A 22,763-nucleotide genomic window follows, 5' to 3' on the forward strand; every position below is an offset into this window, starting at 1 on the left:
TTTAATATTCTCCTTAATTTTTTCTGATGAGCAGCTCAGCAGTGTACAGTGCCTTTAAATGAAAGCTGTGCTGTAATATTTATTTTTTCTTTACAGTATGTACACATTGATTTCGTTCCATAGCCCAAATAATTTCCCACATCTCCAGTGCTGTCAGCATAGTTGATAAATCTAATAGTTGATTATGGAAAAGTCACGAACTTGCAGAAGTAACACAATCCTATTTCTTTCATGCCTCAGACTCTATAAGGAGAATGGGACAAAAATTGCATGTGCAGAGAAAAGACTTGTATATTCATGAGGAGCTATCATACATATGAAAGATGAGACTGCTCCTCAGAGGCCGAAACAACACCCTAGGTGAGAGGAATTTAAAAGCCAAGGATCCTGCCTAGTTTGCTTTATATTCTGCTAGGAAGAAATATAGAAAGCGACAGAATTTGTTGAAGTATTTGGAGCACCTCTCCTGTTTTTCTCACATGCTCTGTTGGGTTTTGTAATTCAAAGTGAATAGCTCTTATACAAAACTAAAGAACATAAAGAAGTAACTTTTCAAATTGTTTCTGAAAGGGTAACAATTCTAAAATAACTAAGGTATTATGAGAATTAAACATTCTTTAAGATGTTTAAATGAAGAATGCAGGAAAGTAATAAGCTACTGTTGCATAACTTTAATTAACCTTACATTTATTTAATACCAAAGGGGTACTAAAGATGAGGTTTTCAGAAATATTCTTTCAGCAACAACTGTTTTGTCATCTAAAACATTCTGGGGGTTACACTAGCATCCCAATTTTCTTGGTAAAAATGAGCTTTATTTCTGTAACAAACATACTTTTTCCATCTAATTCTAATAATTTATTTTGTGACTGCTTAGGACAATGAACCTAACAACATAATTCACAGTATTTTAAGAAATACTGTCACAAAATACCACCAGATTGTCCCTAAAAAGTCATCACAGTCACCCTAACATGTAGTCAACCCTAACATGTAGTTGCACAGCACAGGACATTTTGTGATTGTGGCCTACTTGTCACAAAAATTGGAACTATATTTATCTGTCTGCTGAATCCCATGGGAAGAAGTGCTGGATGAGGGGTCTGGCAGGACTTCTTTAGGGAGAGACCTGTTCAGGAGGGAACTGGGCAGGGGACAAACAGACCCCTCAGGGGTGGTGCAGGGCACTTGAACCACGGCCAAGGTGGGCCTTAGGACAAAGGGACTGGCAGATGAAGGGCTGCACTCATTTGGCTACAGAAAAAAGGTAAATTTGTCAGTCCTTAATCCCTTGGGGTAGGAAACAGTTCAGTGGCTGTGGCTGTACTTCTACTGCAGTGTTGTTGCAAGGTATTTTACCTCCTGCTCTCCTGACTCTATTCCTGCCACCATTTTGCCTTTTTATAAATCAACAGATGCACTAAGCAATAATCCTGGGGAGGAAAACAGAAAAAGTGACTCCTGAAGAAACTGTTAGCAGCAATTCATGTTTATTTTCAGCTCAGCAGGGTAGCAGGCTCACTCCCTGGCAGCTATTTGCACAGCAACATAACACTAGGAGCCATGCTCCAGTTTTCTCCAGGTACAAACATAAACCACAGAAGAATTTAGGTTAGAAAGGTCCTATGGACATCATCTGATCACTTGCAAAAATAGGCCAGCTTCAAACTTCAGGCTAGCTTTAGCCTTGGTGCATGTCACTAGTGTCACAAAAGAGGGAAATAAACTCAGAGCTTGCGTGAGCTCACAGATTACAAGCTCACCTCTCCCTAGGACTTCAAAACAGCAGTCAGAGCGTTCAAGTACCTCTGAAAATGACTGAGAGACTCCGAGAAATCTCTCCTCCCCCTTCTCCTCACCTTGAAGACTGTCACCAGGGTAGGGCTATGAACGTGAACATCACCAGAGTGATCCTGAATGGAGCCAGGAGCAGCACTCAAGCCTCCTGTGGAAGCTGCATTCATTCCTTGCAGCACAGAGGTGGCACAGGAGCAAGGAGCACAGCACTTCTCAGAGAAAATTCACAGGAATCAGGCCTTAGCACAGTTCTCCCAAGAATACTCCCTCAGACAATGCCCACAAAGGTCACTGAGCAGATTTCTCACAGATCCATGGGACAGGGACTTGGCAGCTTGGAAGCATGGAGGGCACCATTCAGCAGAACAGCACAGTTCTGTACAGGGCTGGTGGACTCGACCCTGCGGGAGACAGAGCACACAAGCAGGGCGACACCACAGAGGGAGGCCCACTTTGGCAGGGGGAAAAACATCTCACATCTTTGGAGGGAAGAGACCTGCTGCAGTTGGACTTCACGAGCTGATGTCAGGGAGGATCCATCCTGGGACACTTGTGATGCCTGGAGCTCAATGTGAGATTTGCAGCTCACCAGTCTCACACTGGGCTCTCCATTTCCTATCACTACAGAGATAAATGTTCTGTTACACGAGGGACTTTTTGCTGTTCTACTAAAGTCATTTGGTACAGAAAGTATAAAGTATCTCAGTTAATTCATCCAGTTAAAATCATCTGTATGGGTGTGTGAAAGGTGGAAGCCTCTGCTTCATTAAGGTTATCCAATCAAGGTCTCGTTCAGTGCAAAAGAGCATAATGAGTACAAAATTATGAAAGTGAAATCCACAGACACAAACATTTAAGAAACAACAGACAAAACTGCAAAGACCAAAAGTCTTCAGCTACTAATTGTTGGGCCTTCAAAAGCCTCCAGGCACAGCTTTGGACAGAAGCACCCTGGGCTTTGTGACAGATAAGAAAGTTGGGGTGAAAGTGGAGCAGGAGGATTTGAGCTAGAACAATTCTGGTAGAACAGCTAGAACATCCTAGGAACTAGCTAGAACAATTCCAGTAAGTACCTAGAACAATCCCAGTGACCAGCTAGAACAACTCTAGTAACCATCTAGAACAATCCCAGTAACCACCTGGAACAATTCTGGTAGAACAACTAGAACAATCCTAGGAAATAGCTAGAACAATCCCAGGAACTAGCTAGAACAATCCCGGTAACCAACTGGAACAATCATTGCTGGCTGTAGTGAGCTGTTTCCACCTTTCCATTGTCTCAGCCACACATTGAGTCTGATTCTGCCATAAAATCTCAAGGAACATCTCCCAGCAGTCCTGTCCTGTTGGTGAGAAGAACAAAAACCTCCCCTTCAAGGTGGGCCTCTGTAAAACTTGTTGAGGAGCTTTTATAGGACGAGGAGGAAATAGAGGGGAGGAGGTGAAGCAAGGGATGGGTCTGAGCCTCTGGGAGCAGCTGATGATTGCAGGCACAATCACTGTGTCACGGTCCTTTGCTTGCATGTGTGCTGTCTCTGGTGGACCTACAGACAGGAATGTAGCAGCTGTGTCCATTAGCCTGGGATAGAGACTCCCAGGCCTACGTGCACCTCACTGGGCTCTGGCAGCTGGGCAGGAGGAAGCCCTTAGCTGCATGGCCCTTAGCCACGGCCACTTTGAACAGCCCTTGGCAGCCGTGTTCATTGCTGGCTGACTTCTGTTGAATACCAGGAGACTTTTCATGGCAGAGGGGGGAAGAATCTAAAATTCAGGTGTTTTATCTAAAAGTACAAAGGAAACACCATACTCACTTTTCATCACTCAGTTTTGAGCTGTCTTCCCAGGCCCAGTCCCCATGGGTGTCCCTCTGTAAACCAATCCAGTGGGATTTGATGTGTTGTACCTGGAAGAAGTCCTAGGAAGGATGGGAAGGTAGAGAGATCAGTAGATTCAGAGAAACCAGGTCAAGTCATGGGTTTTGAAGAGTAAAGAAAGAAGCACTGTGTGAGAGATGAAATTTTGAGGCCATTTCTGAGTGTGCACACCTATTACCTTCCTTCCTACAGGGACCTGCTTTGTGAGACTTGGCATTTCAGAGTGCCAGGCAGCTTCCCATCTGTTTGGGTCTGTGGGTTCTGAGGGCTGAACTCATGACAAACAAAACTCAGCTGAGTCAGGCAGAAAGAAACAAATCTCTCTTGCCAAGTGTCTAAGGGAAAGCCTTGTCTTTGCCAGTGCAAAGGAGGTGGTGGGTTGGTCCAGGAGTCTTTTACACTCTCCCTTCCTCCCAGAGGGAAGGAGCTGCCAGAACTGTGCCTGGGACTTGCTCCTACTTTGTCCTGCCCTTGCCCCTGCAAAAAGGCACCCACCATTTCACTGGTGTTGCTGGTCACCAGGAGATGAGCTCCCTGTGCCCAGCAGGATTCCAGGCTGGAATTCCAGTCCTTCTTCTCCTTGGAGAAGGAGTAACACCTGCCTCTGTAGGTCAGCCACTGCTCAGGGCAGCATGGACATGGGCAGCCTGAAAAGGAATCATACATGTCTCTTGCCACTCAGAGTCATGCCCAGTTCCTTACAAACACATTTCACAAATGTGTTCTTTCAGAAAATTATTCTCCCCAGTTACAATGATGCCATCCCTGGAGCTCTTCTGAGACTGGCAACAATCAGAGTCTCTGAAGGAATCTGTGAAGGGCATTCATTATCCAGATGGAAATAGGCATGAGAATGTATTTTTTTTAAAGAGAAGAGGTCCATGTTCTTCTTGGACCAATGAGCAGATTTCAGGAGCTCTGCTGTGCTCCCTGACAAAGTTCTACAGACAAATGAAGTATTTTCAGTGAAGGAGATTTATTTACCCTTGGTAATAAAATGCCCTGTTATTCCCAGCAGTGCCATGAAGAGGATCCCTAGAATCACTGCAACAATCCAGCAGGTAGTAGATTGTTGCAGCCTGAATTGCTGCTAGTAAAGCCCAAGGTAAAGAAGCAAAAAGGGCCTTTGTATAATACCCACAGATGTTTAATTCAGCCACACAGGGTGAAATATTCAGAGTCCCAGAGCAGCCACTTGTCAAGAGTCCAGGTTCCTCTCTGTCCCCAGAGGGCCGGGCTGACAAAGACCATGGCCAACAGGGGAATAGGGAGGGAGTGGCTCAGGGACATAGGAACAGACATAGGAACAGGGCAGGGAGCCAATGGTGTCTTAACAGCTTTTTGAGGGGAGATTCTTGTGTCTCCTTAATTTCGGGGGTGCCTCCCAGGGCCTCCATGGTAGATGAAACAGGAAAACCTAACAAGAAGAAAAAGAACATAAATGTGAGAAAGGTGAGGTTTTCTTTAATGGGACCAGCTCTAAAAATACAATTCATGCCAAACTGCAGTGTCAGCTTACCTCAAGCCTGCACTCATGTCAGAGTCCAACAATGTCTGACAGGGTTCTTTTTGATATTCCACACATTGATAATTTTACCTTTAATTACAAGTTTGCTTATTTGAAGACATGATGTTTCATGAGATTCTGATTTAGCAGAATCAACCACAGCTATGTATTGGAAGCACAATACAAGAGCAAACTAACAAAATGTAGCAATTTCAATAAAGACATGAATCACAATACAAATCTGATTCTTACTGGCAGAATTTATAATATGTCCACCATTGCAACACTGACTAGCACCAGGAAGAAACATGTATCAGGCTAATCAGGCTATATATATGTATACACACTGTCCCCATGCTGGTCTGGTTAACTTAGAAAAACATTCACACTCTTTTGATTAACTCAGGAACAAAAATTCACACAGCCAGCTGATATAATCAGCTGATCCACCCAACTGATACAAATGTTAATCAAAAAAATTCAGTCACTGTACACTTCATCAGTACATGGCACTTTCCTTTGAGAGTCCCTCCCTTGAGACTTACCCCATTAGAGGGGCCTATTGATCAGTCACAACTCAGCTTTCCATCTGAAGGGAAGTCCAAATACCATGAGTGTTTTGATACAGCACCAACAGAAGTTCTTAGATCACTCTGTTGGAGCTGCAAATCTGCAAATTCAACCTACCTTCAACTGCCCATCCTGGCCAATCTCAAACAGCAGGATAGAAAGGAAAACTTAGCATACTAATGCACATCTCCAATTCAGACATGAAATCTGCTAGACTGCTTATTTACTAATGCATGTATCTTTTCCATTATTAATAGACTTTACCTTTATTCTTGATGTCCCTGTTCCCCTCTGTTCTTTGTATTCGCTGTTTCTTGGCAGTTCTGTGTTTCACATTCAGAGAGAAATGCTCCTCTTTATCCCTGTCACATGCTTTTAAGTGTTGCCTTTTTAAACTTTGCTTTACTTGGAATTTAGAAGTCCCATCTGCCACAAAGCCTGGACGTGGATCTGGATTTCCCTGAGCGTTGGCTAAGCTTTCATCACAGCACTTTGGAGTAATTTCTAATGACAGAGCATATTATTAACAGAAAAGTAATATACATAAGGAATGATGCCATACATCAGCTTTTTGGAATACAAAATGGTTTAAGCAATGGCAATAGCTCACAAAGAGGTTGATGTTTAGTGATCAAACTGCTGCTCTGATGGATGCTCCATAAATCACTGAGGGAAACTTGCTTTGACCGGGGAGTGAAGTAATCTAGCATTCTTCACATCCCATAAATAAGCAATTTAGGCTTGACCAAGATGAAAAAGGTGAGAAATTAAATCTCCTCACTTAGCAAACAGGTAATTCTAGTGGGATAATTTACAGATTGCATTTCTCTTTCACTGCAAGCACCATCAATGAAAGCAATGCAGCTGTGTTTGATCTGTATCAACATCCTTAATTATATTCATTTATTTATTTATATTAACAACACAGCAAGACACAAGAGTTTGAGAACTGAGACAAGAAAATTGAGGGGGGTTACCTTAACTCCGCAGGAGGAAGCTGAAATGTAACAGTAGAACAGGTGGTGCCTGTCTCCTTTTCTCCATATGTGACTCTGCAGGGTGGCAAAGCAACCATTCTGAGTGAAACAGGGCAACTGCAAGATGAGAAATAATTATTGTGGTGACCCACATGGGAAACTTGAATTCTTCCACTCCAGAACAAAGCTCTACCATTTCAGATTTGTAGTGACAACCATGGCAACCTGTTCCTGCCATGGTTGCACCAAACTCTGAGCTATTTCTAATGTCACGTTCATGGAGCAAGAGAATATATTGAAAAAGTTCAATCTGTGGAATCCATTACTAAAATCATATGCTTGTACTGCCAGCCCTTTCCTACAACAGCAATTTCACTGACCAGTCCAACAGTATCAGCCTTTCCACTCAACTCTTTGATTTGTGTTCAGGTTTGCTTAAAGCTAGGTCAGGGCTTCAGACAGAAAACAGAAACTATAGTATCTTCAGAACAGGAGACTTCACAAATCATTAATTATGTTAATTCTGAGAATTATTAAAATTTGAAAATATAATTCTATTAAAATTTGTGTGATTAATTTTATTTTATAGGCTACCAGGAATATACATACCCAATTTTCAAACATATAAATATTTTCTACACTTTTTCTTAATTTCCTTTCCCTTCTTTTTCTACTTATACTCCATTTGTTTTTAAGAACACAGAGAAGAACTGGTCAGAGCAGTAATCATGAGATGCTGAAGTTCCTGAAAAGAAGAGAAAAATACAAAAACAAAATCACAATCAAGCCGGACTCTATGAGAAAAAACTTTGCTCTGCTCAGGAGTCAGTGTTCATGGGAGAAATCCCACCATGGCAGAGATTCCTGCAGAGAAGAGAGGCTCAGGATGGGACTGGTTCTCAAGGAGCTGCTCCACTGAACTCAACAATGGTCTGTCCCAAAAAAGCAGGATACAAAACAAAGGTGGCAGCAAATGTTTTCAAGAAGAACTAGAGGATGTTTTTCAAGGGAACTAGAGGATGGTCAGCCTGACATGAGGAAGAGATTAAGTAACTACATCTATTAAACCTAACTCATCAAACTAAATGTTCTTCTCCAGCTTGGAGCTGAAGTACATTTGTTTCAAAAATACACATTCAAAAAAAAACCTTTGATCACAGACAACTCAACCTGTATCTAGCTCATCTTTTTTTTCTCACAAATCGTAAACCACAGTAAATCCACACTTTGAAAAGATAACACGAGCTCACAGGAAATGCTTTTTCTGAAGACATTAATTTAAATCAGGCAGAAAACATCAGCTTGTCTTGAAGACAGGCTGAGGTCAAGAGTTGAGAGCTGCAGCTCAGCTGTGGACATGCTATTGGTGTAAAGAAAAAAGCAACAATCGACCACGACCAGGCTCAGGCATAAATATCTAACTGCTCTCATTCTTCTTGCGGTGATTCAGGTGGAAAGTTAAGAAAGATTTCTCCAGTGGCAACAGCTCTGCTATAGCCTTTCCACATCAAAATATTCTCTTCTTACCTACCCAAGCATCATCCTTCACCTCCATGCACTGAATTTTGAAGAACTAATCATAGGAAGCTGATCAAATAAAAAAATATTCCTGCAAGGCCATATGGGAGTTGAGCACATCCACTTCATTACAGTCACCCAATCAAGGTCCATTTAAATGCATAAGAGCATAATAAGCTACAGAGACAGAAACTTCGTGCACATAAAATAACAGAGGGAGCATTTTCCACATAATATCAGCAGATGGATGTAAAATTCTGCACTGTTTTATTTCTGAAACTGTTGTACATGAAAAGATTAGCAAAATGAAAAATCAAGACAGGCAATTTGTCTTTCATCCCCTCATTATTTATCTTGGGTTTAAATCAGCATGAACAATTCCTCTCTGTGATCCTCATGGATCCCTTCTAACTCAGGGCATTCTATGACTCTGTGATTCTATGAAGGAAAGTGCCCCTTGCAGAAGGAGGAGCTGTTTAAAAACAAGGCAAGGGGAAAACACTAGCTCACCTCCTCCTTTTATCACAGATAGAAAGACCTGTTAAACCATCCAAAAATATGAGAGTAACATGAAACTTATGTGAAAAAAGTAGCCTTTTTATATGTCTTGGACAGCTGGGGGGGATGTGTGTGGATTATTGCTATTTCTTGATGGTGCAGCACCTGCTATAAATAAAACCACAAGCTGTAGGAGGTAGCACATAAACCAGTGCACTCTCACATTCTCATGACTAAACCAAAGCCCTCACCAAAAATACAATTCTGTGAATTCAGAAAAGCAAGAGTACTGCAGTGCTTCTCTTCCATGTGGCTGAACAAGAGTCCTTTGCAACATGCCCACTGTAGCACAAAGAAGATTTTGCAGTTCAAAGACTTTCAAAGCTCATATGTGGTTTAAAAAATTCCAAGCATGGTGAAGCCAAATCATACCAGGAAAATTTAATATCTGTGCCTCCTGTCTGTTGTCACCTTTTGGACCACTTTTTTCACTTTGCCTGCTCTGGACAGGATTTCCTTATCTTTAGGAGATCCATTGGATCTGATTCAGTCTCTCACTGAAAAGGTGATCAGATGCCTGAAGAAGATAGGTAGGAGACAAGGCTTTATGTGCAATGAAAGGTGATCTACATTTAAGAATAACAGAGAAACAATCCACCAGAAACTAATTAAATTATGCAGATGGCTCTGTCATCTTTGAGAAAATTAAATGTAATAATAAAAAGGCAACATTTTTGATGAGAACAAAATATTCAAAATAAACAACTAAAACAAAGTCTATCACTAAAAACTGAAAAGCCATGAATCTCCACAAAACAACTAAAAAATTTTCACCAAGTCCTCAGTGGGTTCACTAAAGAGAAATTGATGCACGAGTCTACATTGATCCTAAAATGGAGACTGCTATGTGGAAAAGATTTCTGTATAGGTTACTTTAAAAAGCAGGGAGAGCAGTTAAATTAGGGTAACTCCACATGTACAATTGCATGATGCCAGTATAAAATTTACTATCATTTAGATTCAGTTACTTCCAAACCAACATAAATTAACCAGGGGAAGACAAATCAGAGTAAGAATGCTTACATTCTTAGAATGACTAGGGCCACTTTATTGAAAAGAAATTAAATCACATCTTATCAAACAGCAGGAAAAGGCCTTTCTGTGGGCAAATTCATAAGCAGGGTCTTGGCACAGATTTGCTTGCAGGGGAAACCAAAGTAGATCTTTTGTTGGAGGCTGTGAGGTGCTCAGCATCTGAATTCCCATGGATTGCCTTGATCAGAGCTTTCACAACAGAAATAAAATATGAGCATTTGTGTAAAGCAGAGCATTGCTTTCTGTGCTCTAAGAACAGTGCTGCATTTGTTACCTTCAGCTCTCTGTTTAACAAGGCTCCCTGTGCATTATTTGTCAGGTCTGCAGCAGCACTGGGGATGCTTTCACAGCTCTGGGATTGTATTACCTGCCACACACCCACCTTTCACAGGCAAGACCTTTCTGAATACCCACACTTCAGTGGGAGGTTTGAACCAATCAAATGCTTTTTTAAATGAATAGTTTATTCACTGAAGATAACTGTGAATTTGACCTAATTTACCAGGCAGCTTTGAACTTGTTCTCAAGTGAGGGAGAGAGAAAAGGATGTTACTATTTTACCATTTGGAAAAGAAGGTGTCTCAATTCTCCAGGTCAGATTTACACCAACTGGTTTATGAAGATCCAGGTGGCAATTAGCCAACACCATGGGAAAAGTCAGAAAGCTGACTGCTTCCTCTTGAATGGACTTTGAAATGTCCCAGTGTATAGTGGTGACACATGTACTGTATGAACTCACATTACATTTATTTAGGGAAGCAAACATCATTTCCCACAAAGCCTCAGTGACATAGAAAGAACAACTATTTCATTCATGTCATTTTGCATTAAAAATAGAAAACTTATTACCATTGTCTTTGGAAGAAGACCAACAACTTTTGATGGAAACCAGAATGGAAAGAGTCATGCTAAGTGGGGGGATGCTGAGTGAACACTGATTCCACTCCTCACACAGAATGGTAAAATTATTCCTTTAATGTGTATTTAGTCTTTTTTCACAAGGACCTTTAATGCTCAAACTGCCAAAATAGTAAGAGAAAAAAAAATCCCTAAGATACTGTCAACTTTAGAAATAGAAGTAATAAAAGCATAATTTTTTATGATGTCTGTATGTCCATTAAAATCAATGATCAAAAAATTTCATATAAGCTTTGGAGTACTCACCTGACCTGCACAGAAAGCACACTCTCCATGAAGATGTATGACATTTGTGTAACAGCTTCTGCATCCACAGACATGAAGGGTTTTGCTGCTGGGCAGGGAGGTGTGGGGATTGGTTTTTTGTGGGTTTGTGTGTTTGAATACAGTGCCCATGCTCCCAAGGGAAGCTAGAGTATAAAGCACTGAAGAAATCACAGAGAATTATTGAATACCATCCCAGCATGTTCCCCAGGACATCTCCTCTTTCAAATACCTAACTGATGCATTTTCCTGGGAGAGAAAAGATGGGAAAAAATTTCCAGAAACCTCATGGTGGGTTGACTGTGGCTGAATGGTAGGCACCCATCCAGCCACTCTATAATTTCCTCTTCTTAACTGGACAGGGGAGAGAAAATATAACAAAAGGCCCTCAGGTCAAGATAAGGACAGTGAGAGATTGTTCACCAATTACTGCTATGGGCAAAAGAGACTCAACTTGAGAAAAATTAGTTTATTGCAAATCAAATTATGAAGTGTAATGAGAAATAAAACCAAGTCCTGCAGCACCTTCCTCCACCCTTCTCTTCTTCCAAGGCTCAGCTTCACTCCTAATTTCTCTACCTCTTCTCATCCAGCAGGGAGAATGGGGGTTGTGGTGAGTTCATCTCACATTGTCTCTGCTGCTCCTTCCTCCTCAGGGGGAGGACTCCTCACATGCTTTCCCTGCTCCATTGTGGGGTCCCTCCAAAGGAAAGTAGGTCCTTCAGAATTTCTCCAACATAAGTTCTTTGCAAGGGTTGTTCTTCATTAAGCGCTCCAGCATGAATCCCTATCCATGAGATGTGGTCCTTCTCCAATGAGGGCTCCTCTCTCCACAGATTCTGTCAGGACAGATTCTGCTCCAGCACAGGCTTCCCTTGGAGTCACAGCCTCCAGACATCCCCCTGCTCTGGCGTGGGCTCCTTCGGGGGCTGCAAGTGGATCTCTGCACCCTCCCTGCCCTCCAGGGGCTGCAGGGGCTCAGCCACGGAATCTCAGGGAAACCCCAGCTCTGGAGCAGCTCCTGCCCCTCCTTCTGCCCTGCCCTGGGTGTTTGCAGAGCTGCTCCTCTCACATTCACACTCCTCTCTTTCACCTGCTGTTATGCAGTATCTTTTACACTTTCTTAAATATCTAATCACAGAGGTGCTACCAGTGTTGCTGAAGGGCTCAGCTTTGACCAGCAGCAGGTCCATCGTGGAGCTGGGGGAGGCTTCTGGCATCTTCTCACAGAAGTCACCTCTGCAGTCCACCCCATCACCAAAACCTTGCCACACAAACCTAACACTCCTTTAATTCAAGTTTCTCATTTCATTTTCTACAGCTTTCTAAACACACTTTACTCCCAAATGACCACTGGCAGAATGACACCAACAGGTTGATTTAACAATAATGATAACAGTTTCTTGCGTCTGGCATGGAGATTTTATAGATGTCTGAAGAACAAAGAGATCCCTTCTAACATACACACCTCGTTCTGAGCTTGCAAAATATTTAGGAAGGGAAAACTCTGAGACTTCTTTCTCCTTTACCAAAATACAAAAGGACCCTTCAGAGGATTGTGTATTCCCTCACCAGGCTGTGCACATCAACACCAGCAGCATCAGCATAGAGTTCAGGCACCACTGGCTCAGGCACCTGCAGCACTGTGTGCCCATTGCTGGTCTTCATGGCTGTTTCCAGGGAGCACAAGAGCTGCGCTGGGGAAGGCCGGTCAGCTGCACTCCACTGCCAGCAGGACCTCATGATGCAGTACCTGTAAATCATGAAATGATGAAATTATGCCTTCATGCAAAGAAATGTACCTGAGATCTTCCTTTGGATACTTTGTTCTCTTCAGAGAATATCCTATCACTTTGAAGAGAAAAATCATTCCCCAGCAGTGCTGTACCTTGCAAGGAAGCACTGGAGCAGCAAATTGCAAGGGCACTTAAGCAAACAGAAACAAGTGTCATTTTCAACAGAAGGGAATGGAAACAAGTGTCATTTTCAGCAGAAGGACAGAAAGCTTTTGGCCACAGAGGTTTTTTGCAGCAGAACTCAGTAAGGAGATGTGACAGACACAAATCTCCTCGGCTAACAGATTACTCTCAGTATAGTCTAGACTTAGAAATCTTGTGTAAAATTTCATTTTCTATGTCCAATTTTCATTTAGCTCTGCCAACCTCACGTTCAATTGTCCATAAAGAGAGTGGCTTACATGGCTTGCTGGCAGCTTGAGGGCTGCTTCATAATGTTCTGTTTCTGCAGGTAGGATAAGATGTCAGAAGGTGGCACCTCAGGATATGGTGGAGCACCTGGAAGGGCAAAAGGAGCAACAGTAGAAAACTTTATGGCAGTGGTTGGAAAGAGCAGCTTCTGTGCAAGACTGTGCAAGACTTCCTTCCCTATCAAAATCTGGGGTTTTTTTACCACAATTCACAATAACAGAAGGTCTAAAAGGAATTGATGAGACTTTGAAAGTTGGAAAAAAAGAAGGCGCTTATTTAAATGGCCCAACTTTACATTCCAAAAGTTAGAGATTTTGGGTCTTGTTAATTTGCTGCTTCCTCACGTATTTTTTTTTAGCATTAAATCTTCTTACCTAATGTAATCATTTCATACAGTAGAATTCCAAAAGACCATCTGCAAGAAAAGAAAACAAGGTGATGTTTTTTGCTAGGTGATTAAAACTAGGCATGGCCTGCAGACAGGAGAAAGAATGAGCTGTAAAAGTGTAGCGTTATGCTGAAACTAGATCTGCCTTCCTGTGAATTTCAGGACATGAAATGATACATAAAGGAGAGAAAGAGACAGGTGAACTTCTAGTCCCAACATGAAGCCATACATGTCTGCCTTGATGGTAGGGGGTTTGCTCAGGAGCCTCTCTGGTGCCTGCCACTTGACGGGGACGTTCCGTGTGACTGAGCTGGCACCGTGTGTGTGAGTTTCGTAGGCCAGGCCCAAACCACAGAGCTTGGCAGTGAAGTTGTGATGGAGAAGGACATTCCTGGCAGCAATGTCACCATGGAACAAGTTCTTTTCTTCAAGATAAGCCTAGGAAATTGGAAAAGAAAGAAAATAGGAAATTTAATTGATACAAATTTTCACTGAGTTTATGCTTGTCTTCAACACTGTGGAGTTACATCTGCTCAGGAACATAAAGGAAGCATATTTTCACAAAGCCTTTATTCCCAGTGCTTAGGCCAAGAAGACTTAAGCCACCACACAAATTTATGTTGCAATCAAGTAAGAAGGAAAAAATGCAACCAACCTGAGCAGACTTACCAGAGCTGCTGCAACCTGCTGTCCGACCTCATATACCTGCCTCTCAGTGAGGTCATAGGGGACACCATCCATTGCCATTACATCCTAGACACAAAATAAGAGACCTTGGTTCAAACAAATGCCACAGCAGTAGTATTGTGGGGAATGTTTCCTTCTAATCTATCTAATCTTATGCTCCTCTTTCTCACAATTGCTCATAAATTGACTGAAATGTAGGAGGACGTGGATGGGTGATGCTGAGGGTATATTGAGTAAGACAAATATATTAGAGATACTAGTGGGCAAACTGACACGTGAGGAAAAAATTAATGTTAGACAGAAATTGTCAGAATGACAGTGAAGAATGACAACCCACACAGATGAATGAAAGTTATATTATAAATTAGAATGATGAGTAGAAAACCACATTTCTAACACATGAATTGGGCACCTGGTACGAGACTAACAGTCCATCTCTCCGACCACCCTGCCTGTTACAGTGAGAGATGAGAGAGAGAATAAGGTAAACACACAATGTTCTTCCTGTGCCATTTTACAGCCCACAGATACGTTCTACTTAAAAACTTCCTTAGATGGCTATGGTTTCAACATGTTCAGTAACCTTTGGAAGGTTACCGTCCATAACTAACCTAATATGAACTGTCAGTTTATGGTGCCACACCAGTCAGTGGCAAGACATTCCATTAGTCAAATCCTCAGATCATGAAGAATCACCTCCATTTGTTTGTTTTGAACATGACATCTACTAGCTTTATCTCCTACCACCTGGACCTTCTGCTGAACAGGACAGGAAGCAATCCTTCTCTATTTAGAGTTTCAGATGCAGGAGCGATGGATTTAGACAGTCACAGCAGAGTTTTGTTTCTGTGCCTTTTGTAACAATGAGCCATAGAATCAGAATATGCTGAAGTGGAAGCGACCCACAAAGACCACTGAGTCCAACTCCTGACCCTGCACAGGGCATCCCAACAACCCCACCCTGTCCCTGACAGTGTTGTCCAAACACTCCTAGAGCTCAGACAGCCTTGGAGCTGTGACCATTCCCTGGAGCACCTGTTCAGTGCCCCAGCACGCTCTGTGGGAAGAATATCCTCCTGCTATCCAATCTAAACCTCCCCTGATATTTAGGCTCTTTTTTAGCTTGAGTTAACATTTTCACTGGACTGCATATTTTCATACTATCAGACCTCATCCCACCAGATTTTACCCCTCATCAGCAATGGGCAGACATGAAGCCATCGTTCATACATAAGAAACTTCTTCCTGTGCATTATTTCATTTTTAACTATGCTGAATTTTATCTGTTCTTTTTATTGGCAAGTCTCTCAATCTTGGATGATCCTTCTGCAATTCCTTTGGGTCTGCCCTTGGCTTTACTGGCTGGAATCATCAGCAAATATTCTCACGTCATTGTCATCCCATTTTTAGGTTATTAATACATGGAATGAACAGCACTATGTCCTAGATAGCTGACCTCCCTTCAGTGCAAGTGCCAACCTTTCATTCTTATATTCTATTTCCTGTCTTTACCAATTAGCTATCATCCCATGACCTTCCCCTGTGTTGTAACTGCTCTGCTTTCTTAAAAGCATTTGGAGTGAGACATGATTTAAAACTTTAGGAATTCAGGTGGATTTATGAATTCATTCTCATTCCAATGCCTGCAATGCCCTTCAATGGTCTGCCAAGTAGGACATGTGTAGAACTTCTTTTGAGCATGGAAATAGTTTTGATTGATATAGAGGGATGCAGGGAGAGATGAAAAAAAAAATTTTGACTTATGGATAGATATGTACCTAAGGAATTTAAGGAGCTATTCTGTCATCACTTCTTTTGACTCACCTTCCGACATGTCCACAGAAATGTCAGCAGGTCACCAAGAGACACATCTTCCATGATCATATACAGTGGGAGCTGGTCTATACAACATCCAACCAATTCAACCAGGTTCTCGTGATGGCCAAGGTTTTGATGGAATTTAATCCTTCCCAAGAAATCCTTCACTTTCTGGGGACTAGCTGGATCTGAGAGAACAAAAGAAAACAAATTGAAAACAAAACAACAACAAATGGAAGTAGCAAAGAACAGGTTGAGAGCTAAAACCAACATGGTCAGCAATCTGTAATCCTACCAAGACATTCCTACAAGAACATCTTGGACTTACTGTACTGAACACAGCTTGTTCTTGCCCAGAACTGATGGCAACGCTCTGCCCAGCACCATGTCTGGGATACAGAGACTGTACCAAAGTGGATCCTGACCACGGCCTACCTTGCAAGGCTTTCAACACCACAGTCTTAGTCTTCCCAGAGCTCCCAGTTTCCAACTGTGCTCTGTAGATGCTCCCATAGGCACCAAGTTTTATCAGCTGCAAGCTGTCTGGTAAGAGTTTCTCTCGTGGTATCTCTAATTCTTTCAGAGTCAAGGACACAGAATTTAGCAGGCTCTCCACAGAGCTCTCATTTAGCTGGATGTAGCGGTTCTCTGTTGAGCAGGGTTCCTGCTGATTCTTTCTTGTCACTGACAAAAGCAAACACATATGATGCATAAAAGCAGACAGATGAACTCTTGTAATAGATGGCAATGTTCATCCTTCCATGCTCTTTAATTTTTGCTCCACAGTGTTTCAGAAATCAGGGCAAAATAAGGAACTGTTATTTTATCCTACTTATCCTGGCCCTTGAAGACAACAAAGAATTTATCTCCCACTCTATTTGATGAAAACACAGAAGCAGTCTAGAAATTTCTCCCATATTTAACTACATAACCTTTATAGATAAGACACATTTGTACTTCATTCCATGTGCTCAAGCAATGAACATTTTCTTTTATTACCAGTTCTCAATTATTTATCTTAATATAGGCCCAAGATCTGTTTCCCTCTACATATACAAAATTAGTTCAGAACTGTATTTTCATTTCCACACAGCCACATGTGTGCCAACAAACCTTCCCCTACCCCATCACCAGTTCTACTTCACCCTGTCTACTACCTACTACCCCCCTCACCCTGTTCTACTTCATGTTATCTCCATAGGAAGAGGGTGACAGCAGCTTGAAACTAAATTTCTTAAATGGCAGTACAGAAAACAGATTAACTAGGTGTAATCTACACCAAAATTACTAGCATTCATTATTACCCCAGTAAAACTCTCCTTGCAGCAGCCTCCAGGAGCTGTTACACAAATACACTTTGCAGCTCTTGTGATGTTACCACAGCATATAAAACAGCCCACATGGCATGATGCTTTAGATTTTCTCAGGTCCATCTACACTACAGCTTCCACCACTGGTGCTGCAAAATGAAGTAAATCAGTGTTCACAATTTTTCTAATGTTTACTGGATTGCTGAATACCACTCAGGATCCTTATAAATGGTTTTGCCTAACAGCTCAAGTGATGGCGAAATGGAATTGGCTTCTGGCTGTATTTGCCATATCGTATTGGCTGAAACCAATACTCTTTCCTCTGGCTGAAAAGCATTTTTTTACCTTGGGTTCTGGCTGGTGCTGATTGCTCCTGCTTTGCTCGCAGGCCACGGCAGTGGAGCCAGAGGATCACACTGAGCACAATGACAAAAAGTCCCACCAGGAGAACTGGAACAACGATCACTTCCGTTTGGTGTTCACGCACAACTGCCAGCAGAGAAAGAAAATGGAAAACCAAGGAGTAAGCAGCACACTGGTTCTGTGTAACCATGTAGCAACAATCCATTTCAGTAACTTTCAGCCCCAAAAGTGTGTGCTCCATCCTCTGGAATAACTGAACACTGTTAGTGCTGCCACCTTATTTTTCAAAGGTGCTGAGTACCTAAACTGTATGTTTAGTATGAAGTCACTAAGACTCCCACACCCAACGTCACTTATTTAGATGCTTTAATATGCAGGCCAGGAATTGTAGCCATTTGAAGTCACATCCACCAGAGAAACAGAAACAGCACCGGCAGCAGGACAGCAGGGAGATGGGACGGGCTGGATATTGCTGTGTCATCACGTGCAATTGCAGCTCCAGCTCCTTCCAGTAAAATTACAAAGAGCATTTTAAAGGAAACTAGGTGTGGTCACCTTTGGAATTTGACTGGAAGACATTGCAATTATCAAGGCTTGTGAGGGTAACTATCTATCTTTCTCATATCCCCAGATTTGGAGGTGGTTCAGACCATTTTTTCTGTTCCCAAAGATGGCAGAAAGTCATGAAATCAAAATCCCACAAAACTGGTCCTTTGGGAAGCTGCAGGGAATCTTTAATGACTGCTGTACACCTCATTTGAAGTAGTAATTCTCTAAAATGGCTGAAATTATGTGAGATTAATCCAGCCACAGAGGCTTCATCCCCATAAACATTTTTTCCCTGAAACACAACGCAGGGAAAGCTCCATCAAATCTTTCTGTGTGGGCTGGGATGTAGTGGAGGAGAAGAAAGGGCTTGGCACACTTTTTAGTGAACCTGGCCTTCCTGCAAGCATGTGAAATCTTATTAAAGGAATGTGTGAATCTTACCACATAGCTTGTCATTGCTATTGCACTCCAGCAGCATCCGTGAGAATCTTTTCTCATCCCCTGCCATGTTCAGTTACAAGCAAGCAGGCCTCCAGCCCCCACTTTCTGCATAGACATAAAGAATAATAACAAAGTTTATTGGGAGAAAGGATGATGATGAATGAAGAAGTGACGTGAATAGGGAGCTTTCTACCCCTTACAATCAGTGGCTGCAGGGAGCAGCACTGGGATTTGAAGGCTTGCAGAACGACACAGGACATCCACTATCACATCCTATGGATTATGCCCTGCAAGACCAGAGAGAATTTAGGGTTAAGCTTGTTCTACAGTGCTCCACAAGCAAATGAGGACCCCTAGTCCTAAAGGCTGGCATATGCACAAAAATCCATAGATATGAACCTAATTATATTTAAAGAACATCTGATACCCTCCTAGCTAACACATTTCTAAGATGCCAGAATGGCTCAGCATTTTATCTTCTGGTCTATTACAAGTGAACAGATCAGCAGCATGCAGAGAAAATGCCATTCCTGACTACAGTCCTTGCCACAACTCCTACTGTTGCTGTACAAAGACAAGGAGAAAAAAGAGTTATCATTAGGGCTCTCTGGTACCAACTCCTGAGCACTGCCAAGTGTGTAGGTATTCTGAATACAACATCTGCAATTCATCTGCATTTGTAGCTGAAAATCCACAGCCTGTACAAGCATGCACCTTGTTTAGTCACTGCTTCTTATAAACATTGCCAAAATGTAAGACTTAACAGCTTTGCAAACAGAATTATCTAGAACATTTTATTGGAACTGTGACTTCTATCCTGTAAGCACCTACTGTGCTTTCAGCTATGAGTTTCAGGCAATTAATTTCAATGGCAAATATAGGGCATTGATTTTATGGAATTTGGTGATGAAATGTTTAACAGTTTGTTCTCACGCTTAAAATTAATAAGTGAAAATATTCTTTACCAGTTGCACATCAGAGACAGTGGAGAGAGGCAAATGGAATATACCTGTGTTTTAAGGTATCACAAAAAGTCACTTTCCTTTTTTTATTTAATTTCATTCTTAATGTGCTAGCAGATTTACCTGGTTCCAAGGTTGGCTACACCAGGAATCCAGTCAAAGGAGTAATAACACAGCAATAATACCAAGTTTTCAGGTACACTCTGAAAGCAAGCACACTGAAACAACCCACCTCAGCTCTAACACACACACCCACACACACACAAACAAATACACACACAAATACACAGGACCAGTCCTGGCTTCCTTCATTCTCAGGTACACACAGACTTCAGAACCATTAGCCAGCAGTCATATTGTCTAAGTCATGAACAGTCCAAGCTCCATCTTAAAACTTGCCAATGGCTTTGTACAGGTGCTTACTAGAAATGCACACTGACATTCACACACCATGCATGCACAGGCAAACAAAAGCACATACACTCCCATTTGTGCTTACAGAGAGTGCAGCAAAGATCCATGGAAAAAGCTCTGACACAGCAGCCATGTCCACACTAGTCCCTCTTTGTAAAAAGGGCTCCTCCCTACTCTTCATGCACCTCCCAGCAGTGATGCCAGTGGGTGGCACTCATGTTTTCCAACCACACTCAGGGCAGACCCATGGGATACAGGAATGAAAACACTGGCAGTCACTGGCACTTTATTTGCTCTGGCACTCCCATGTGCTGCAGTTTCTTATGGAGGTGTAAGCACTGGGAAAGATTGATTACAGAAGCCCACTTACACTCTTTCTCTCTATCCTCTCACAATACTCAGCAAGCAGAAAAAGAAGTTTTGCTCACTGTGGTAATTCTGAAGTGCCTTTCAGTGCTACTTTTCAGGCCAAGACTAAATAAATTCCTGTACTAGGCTGTTTCTGCAGCTTACTTGTCTAACAGTAACATCACTGCAGTTCTTACATTCCTATCCTCACAAGGAGAATGGTAACTCAGAAATCCCACAGAACTCACATTATACATTTAATATTTTTTGCAAAGGGAGATACACAAAAGCTATGTGGAACTAACGTGTTTATGTGCATACTCAACACAGAGCACGACTACTGACAGTGCTCAACTACCTATTTTAGTAGATGAAGACATTTTTCCAGTACCAAGACAGGATAAAGGAAACAAAAATATCTTAAAAGGTTCAAAATCTGTACCTCACTGGCATTCTGATTTTCCTTGCCTGGGGGTTAACACTGTACCAAGATCAGTGCTGTCCAGATCATATGAACATATACACTGTGTTACTTCAATTTAGAATTTGCATGAGAGAATTTGTGCAATTTTAACTAAATGTCAGATTCTTTATTCCACTGGATTTTTTAATATTCTTTTACACAGACTGAATCGACTCATTGGAATTCATAGAATTGTAGAGATTGGAAAAGATCATTAAAATCATCAAATCAAACAGTCAGCCCAGCACCATGTTCACCACTAAACCATGTCCTCATGTGCCACATCCATGGGTTTTTTGTACATTTCCAGGCATGGTGACTCTACCAACTTCACTGGGTAGCCTATCCCAATGTTTAATGAATCTCAGCAAAGAAAATTTTCCTGATCTAATATAAACATCCCCTGGCACAGCTTGAGACAATTTCCTCTCATCCTGTCCCTTGTTCCCTGGGAGCAGAGCCTGATCCCCCCCAGCTGTCCCCTCCTGTCAGGGAGTTGTGCAGAGCCAGAAGGGCCCCCCTGAGCCTCCTTTTCTCCAGGCTGAGCCCCCCCAGCTCCCTCATCCCCTCCTGCTGCTCCAGCCCCTTCCCCAGCTCCGTTCCCTTCTCTGGACACGCTCCAGCCCCTCCATGTCCATTTCTTGTCCTGAGGTTCCCAGAAGTGCCCCAGGATCTGAGGTGTGGCCCCAGCAGTACCAGCCCAGGGGACAGTCACTGCCCTGGCCCTGCTGCCACACCATGGCTGGCACAGCCCAGGTGCCATTGGCCTCCTGCCCCCCTGGGCACGCCTGGCTCCTGTCCAGCCGCTGTCCCCAGCACCCCCAGGGCCTTTCCTGTCTTTCCAGCCCCTCTGCCCCAGCCTGGAGCTGCAGGGGGTTGGTGTGACCCAAGGCAGGACTGGGCCCTTGGCCTTGTGGAATCTCAGAGCACTGGCCTGGGCCCATGGATCCAGCCTGTCCAGATCCCTCTGCAGAGCCTTCTGACCCTTCTGAACCCAAATCCTGATGTCAAAGCTAAATATACAATGAAGACCACAGTACCTAAAAATAGCAGAAGCAGCTGCTCTTAGACAATGGGAAATACAAGGCAAAACCTTAGCAGAAGTTGAACTACAGTCACCTCCAAACTGCTCCTAGCAGGCTGCTTGGTGCACTACACGTGGCACAGCAGATCCACAGCCTGGCAGCAGTGCCAGGTTAATTAGCCCCCATCCTACACCAACACTGCCTCTCTGCACACATTTGCCAACAGGATGAACACTTGGGGAAAAGGCAGCATTTTGTTTCCAGCTGTGTTTGCTTGCCAAGCTGTTTTTCTGCCCTGGCAATTTAGACAAAGCAACACAGGGACAGGAATAAGCAGCTAGAAGGTGGCAGCTGTGGGAGCTGCTTAAACCAGTTCAGGAAACCCAAATAGTGAATGTGAATGTAGCTGAGCTGAATTAAGTGTTCACCAATGCCAAAAGAAGGGATTATCTCCTGTCTTTGCTGTCTTCTTATTGCTTGTTTTGCCCTCAGTTGTGCAATTGATCACATGGTAAGTTGATTCAAACCACTAACCAAGCAGGAAAAATCCACTGCTCTTTTGCCATGGTGATTTCCTGCCATTATAGTGGCTGGTATTAGTCAGGGGTGAATGGCTAATTCATCTAAAGCTGCAGTGTGAAACCACTCCCTGTGTCAGCACAGATCCACAAGCACTGTGTGCCATCAGAAGCCTTAACATGATTTTTCCAGTCCCCTGTCATTCATTCTCAGATGGATACTGTCCCCTTAGCAATAGCAGAAGCATTCAC

General features: G+C 42.6%; 1 protein-coding gene and 1 pseudogene across 1 annotated transcript; both read right to left on the bottom strand.

Moving 5' to 3' along the window:
- Positions 1–2,037: 2,037 nt before the first annotated feature.
- Positions 2,038–12,211, bottom strand: LOC131082988 (killer cell lectin-like receptor subfamily G member 1; annotated as a pseudogene).
- On the bottom strand, positions 11,468–20,311 carry STYK1 (serine/threonine/tyrosine kinase 1). The gene is made up of 10 exons (XM_058022859.1): positions 20,243–20,311; positions 18,782–18,886; positions 17,774–17,917; positions 16,554–16,802; positions 16,125–16,306; positions 14,283–14,366; positions 13,843–14,051; positions 13,600–13,640; positions 13,216–13,312; positions 11,468–12,771 (listed from the first exon to the last, which is right to left on the bottom strand). The coding sequence occupies exons 2-10, from the start codon at positions 18,846–18,848 to the stop codon at positions 12,567–12,569; spliced, it is 1,278 nt and encodes a 425-aa protein (XP_057878842.1). The 5' UTR covers positions 18,849–18,886; positions 20,243–20,311; the 3' UTR covers positions 11,468–12,566.
- Positions 20,312–22,763: the final 2,452 nt, after the last annotated feature.

This window comes from Melospiza georgiana, chromosome 4 (assembly GCF_028018845.1).
Source record: "Melospiza georgiana isolate bMelGeo1 chromosome 4, bMelGeo1.pri, whole genome shotgun sequence".
NCBI classification, from domain to species: Eukaryota; Metazoa; Chordata; class Aves; order Passeriformes; family Passerellidae; genus Melospiza; species Melospiza georgiana.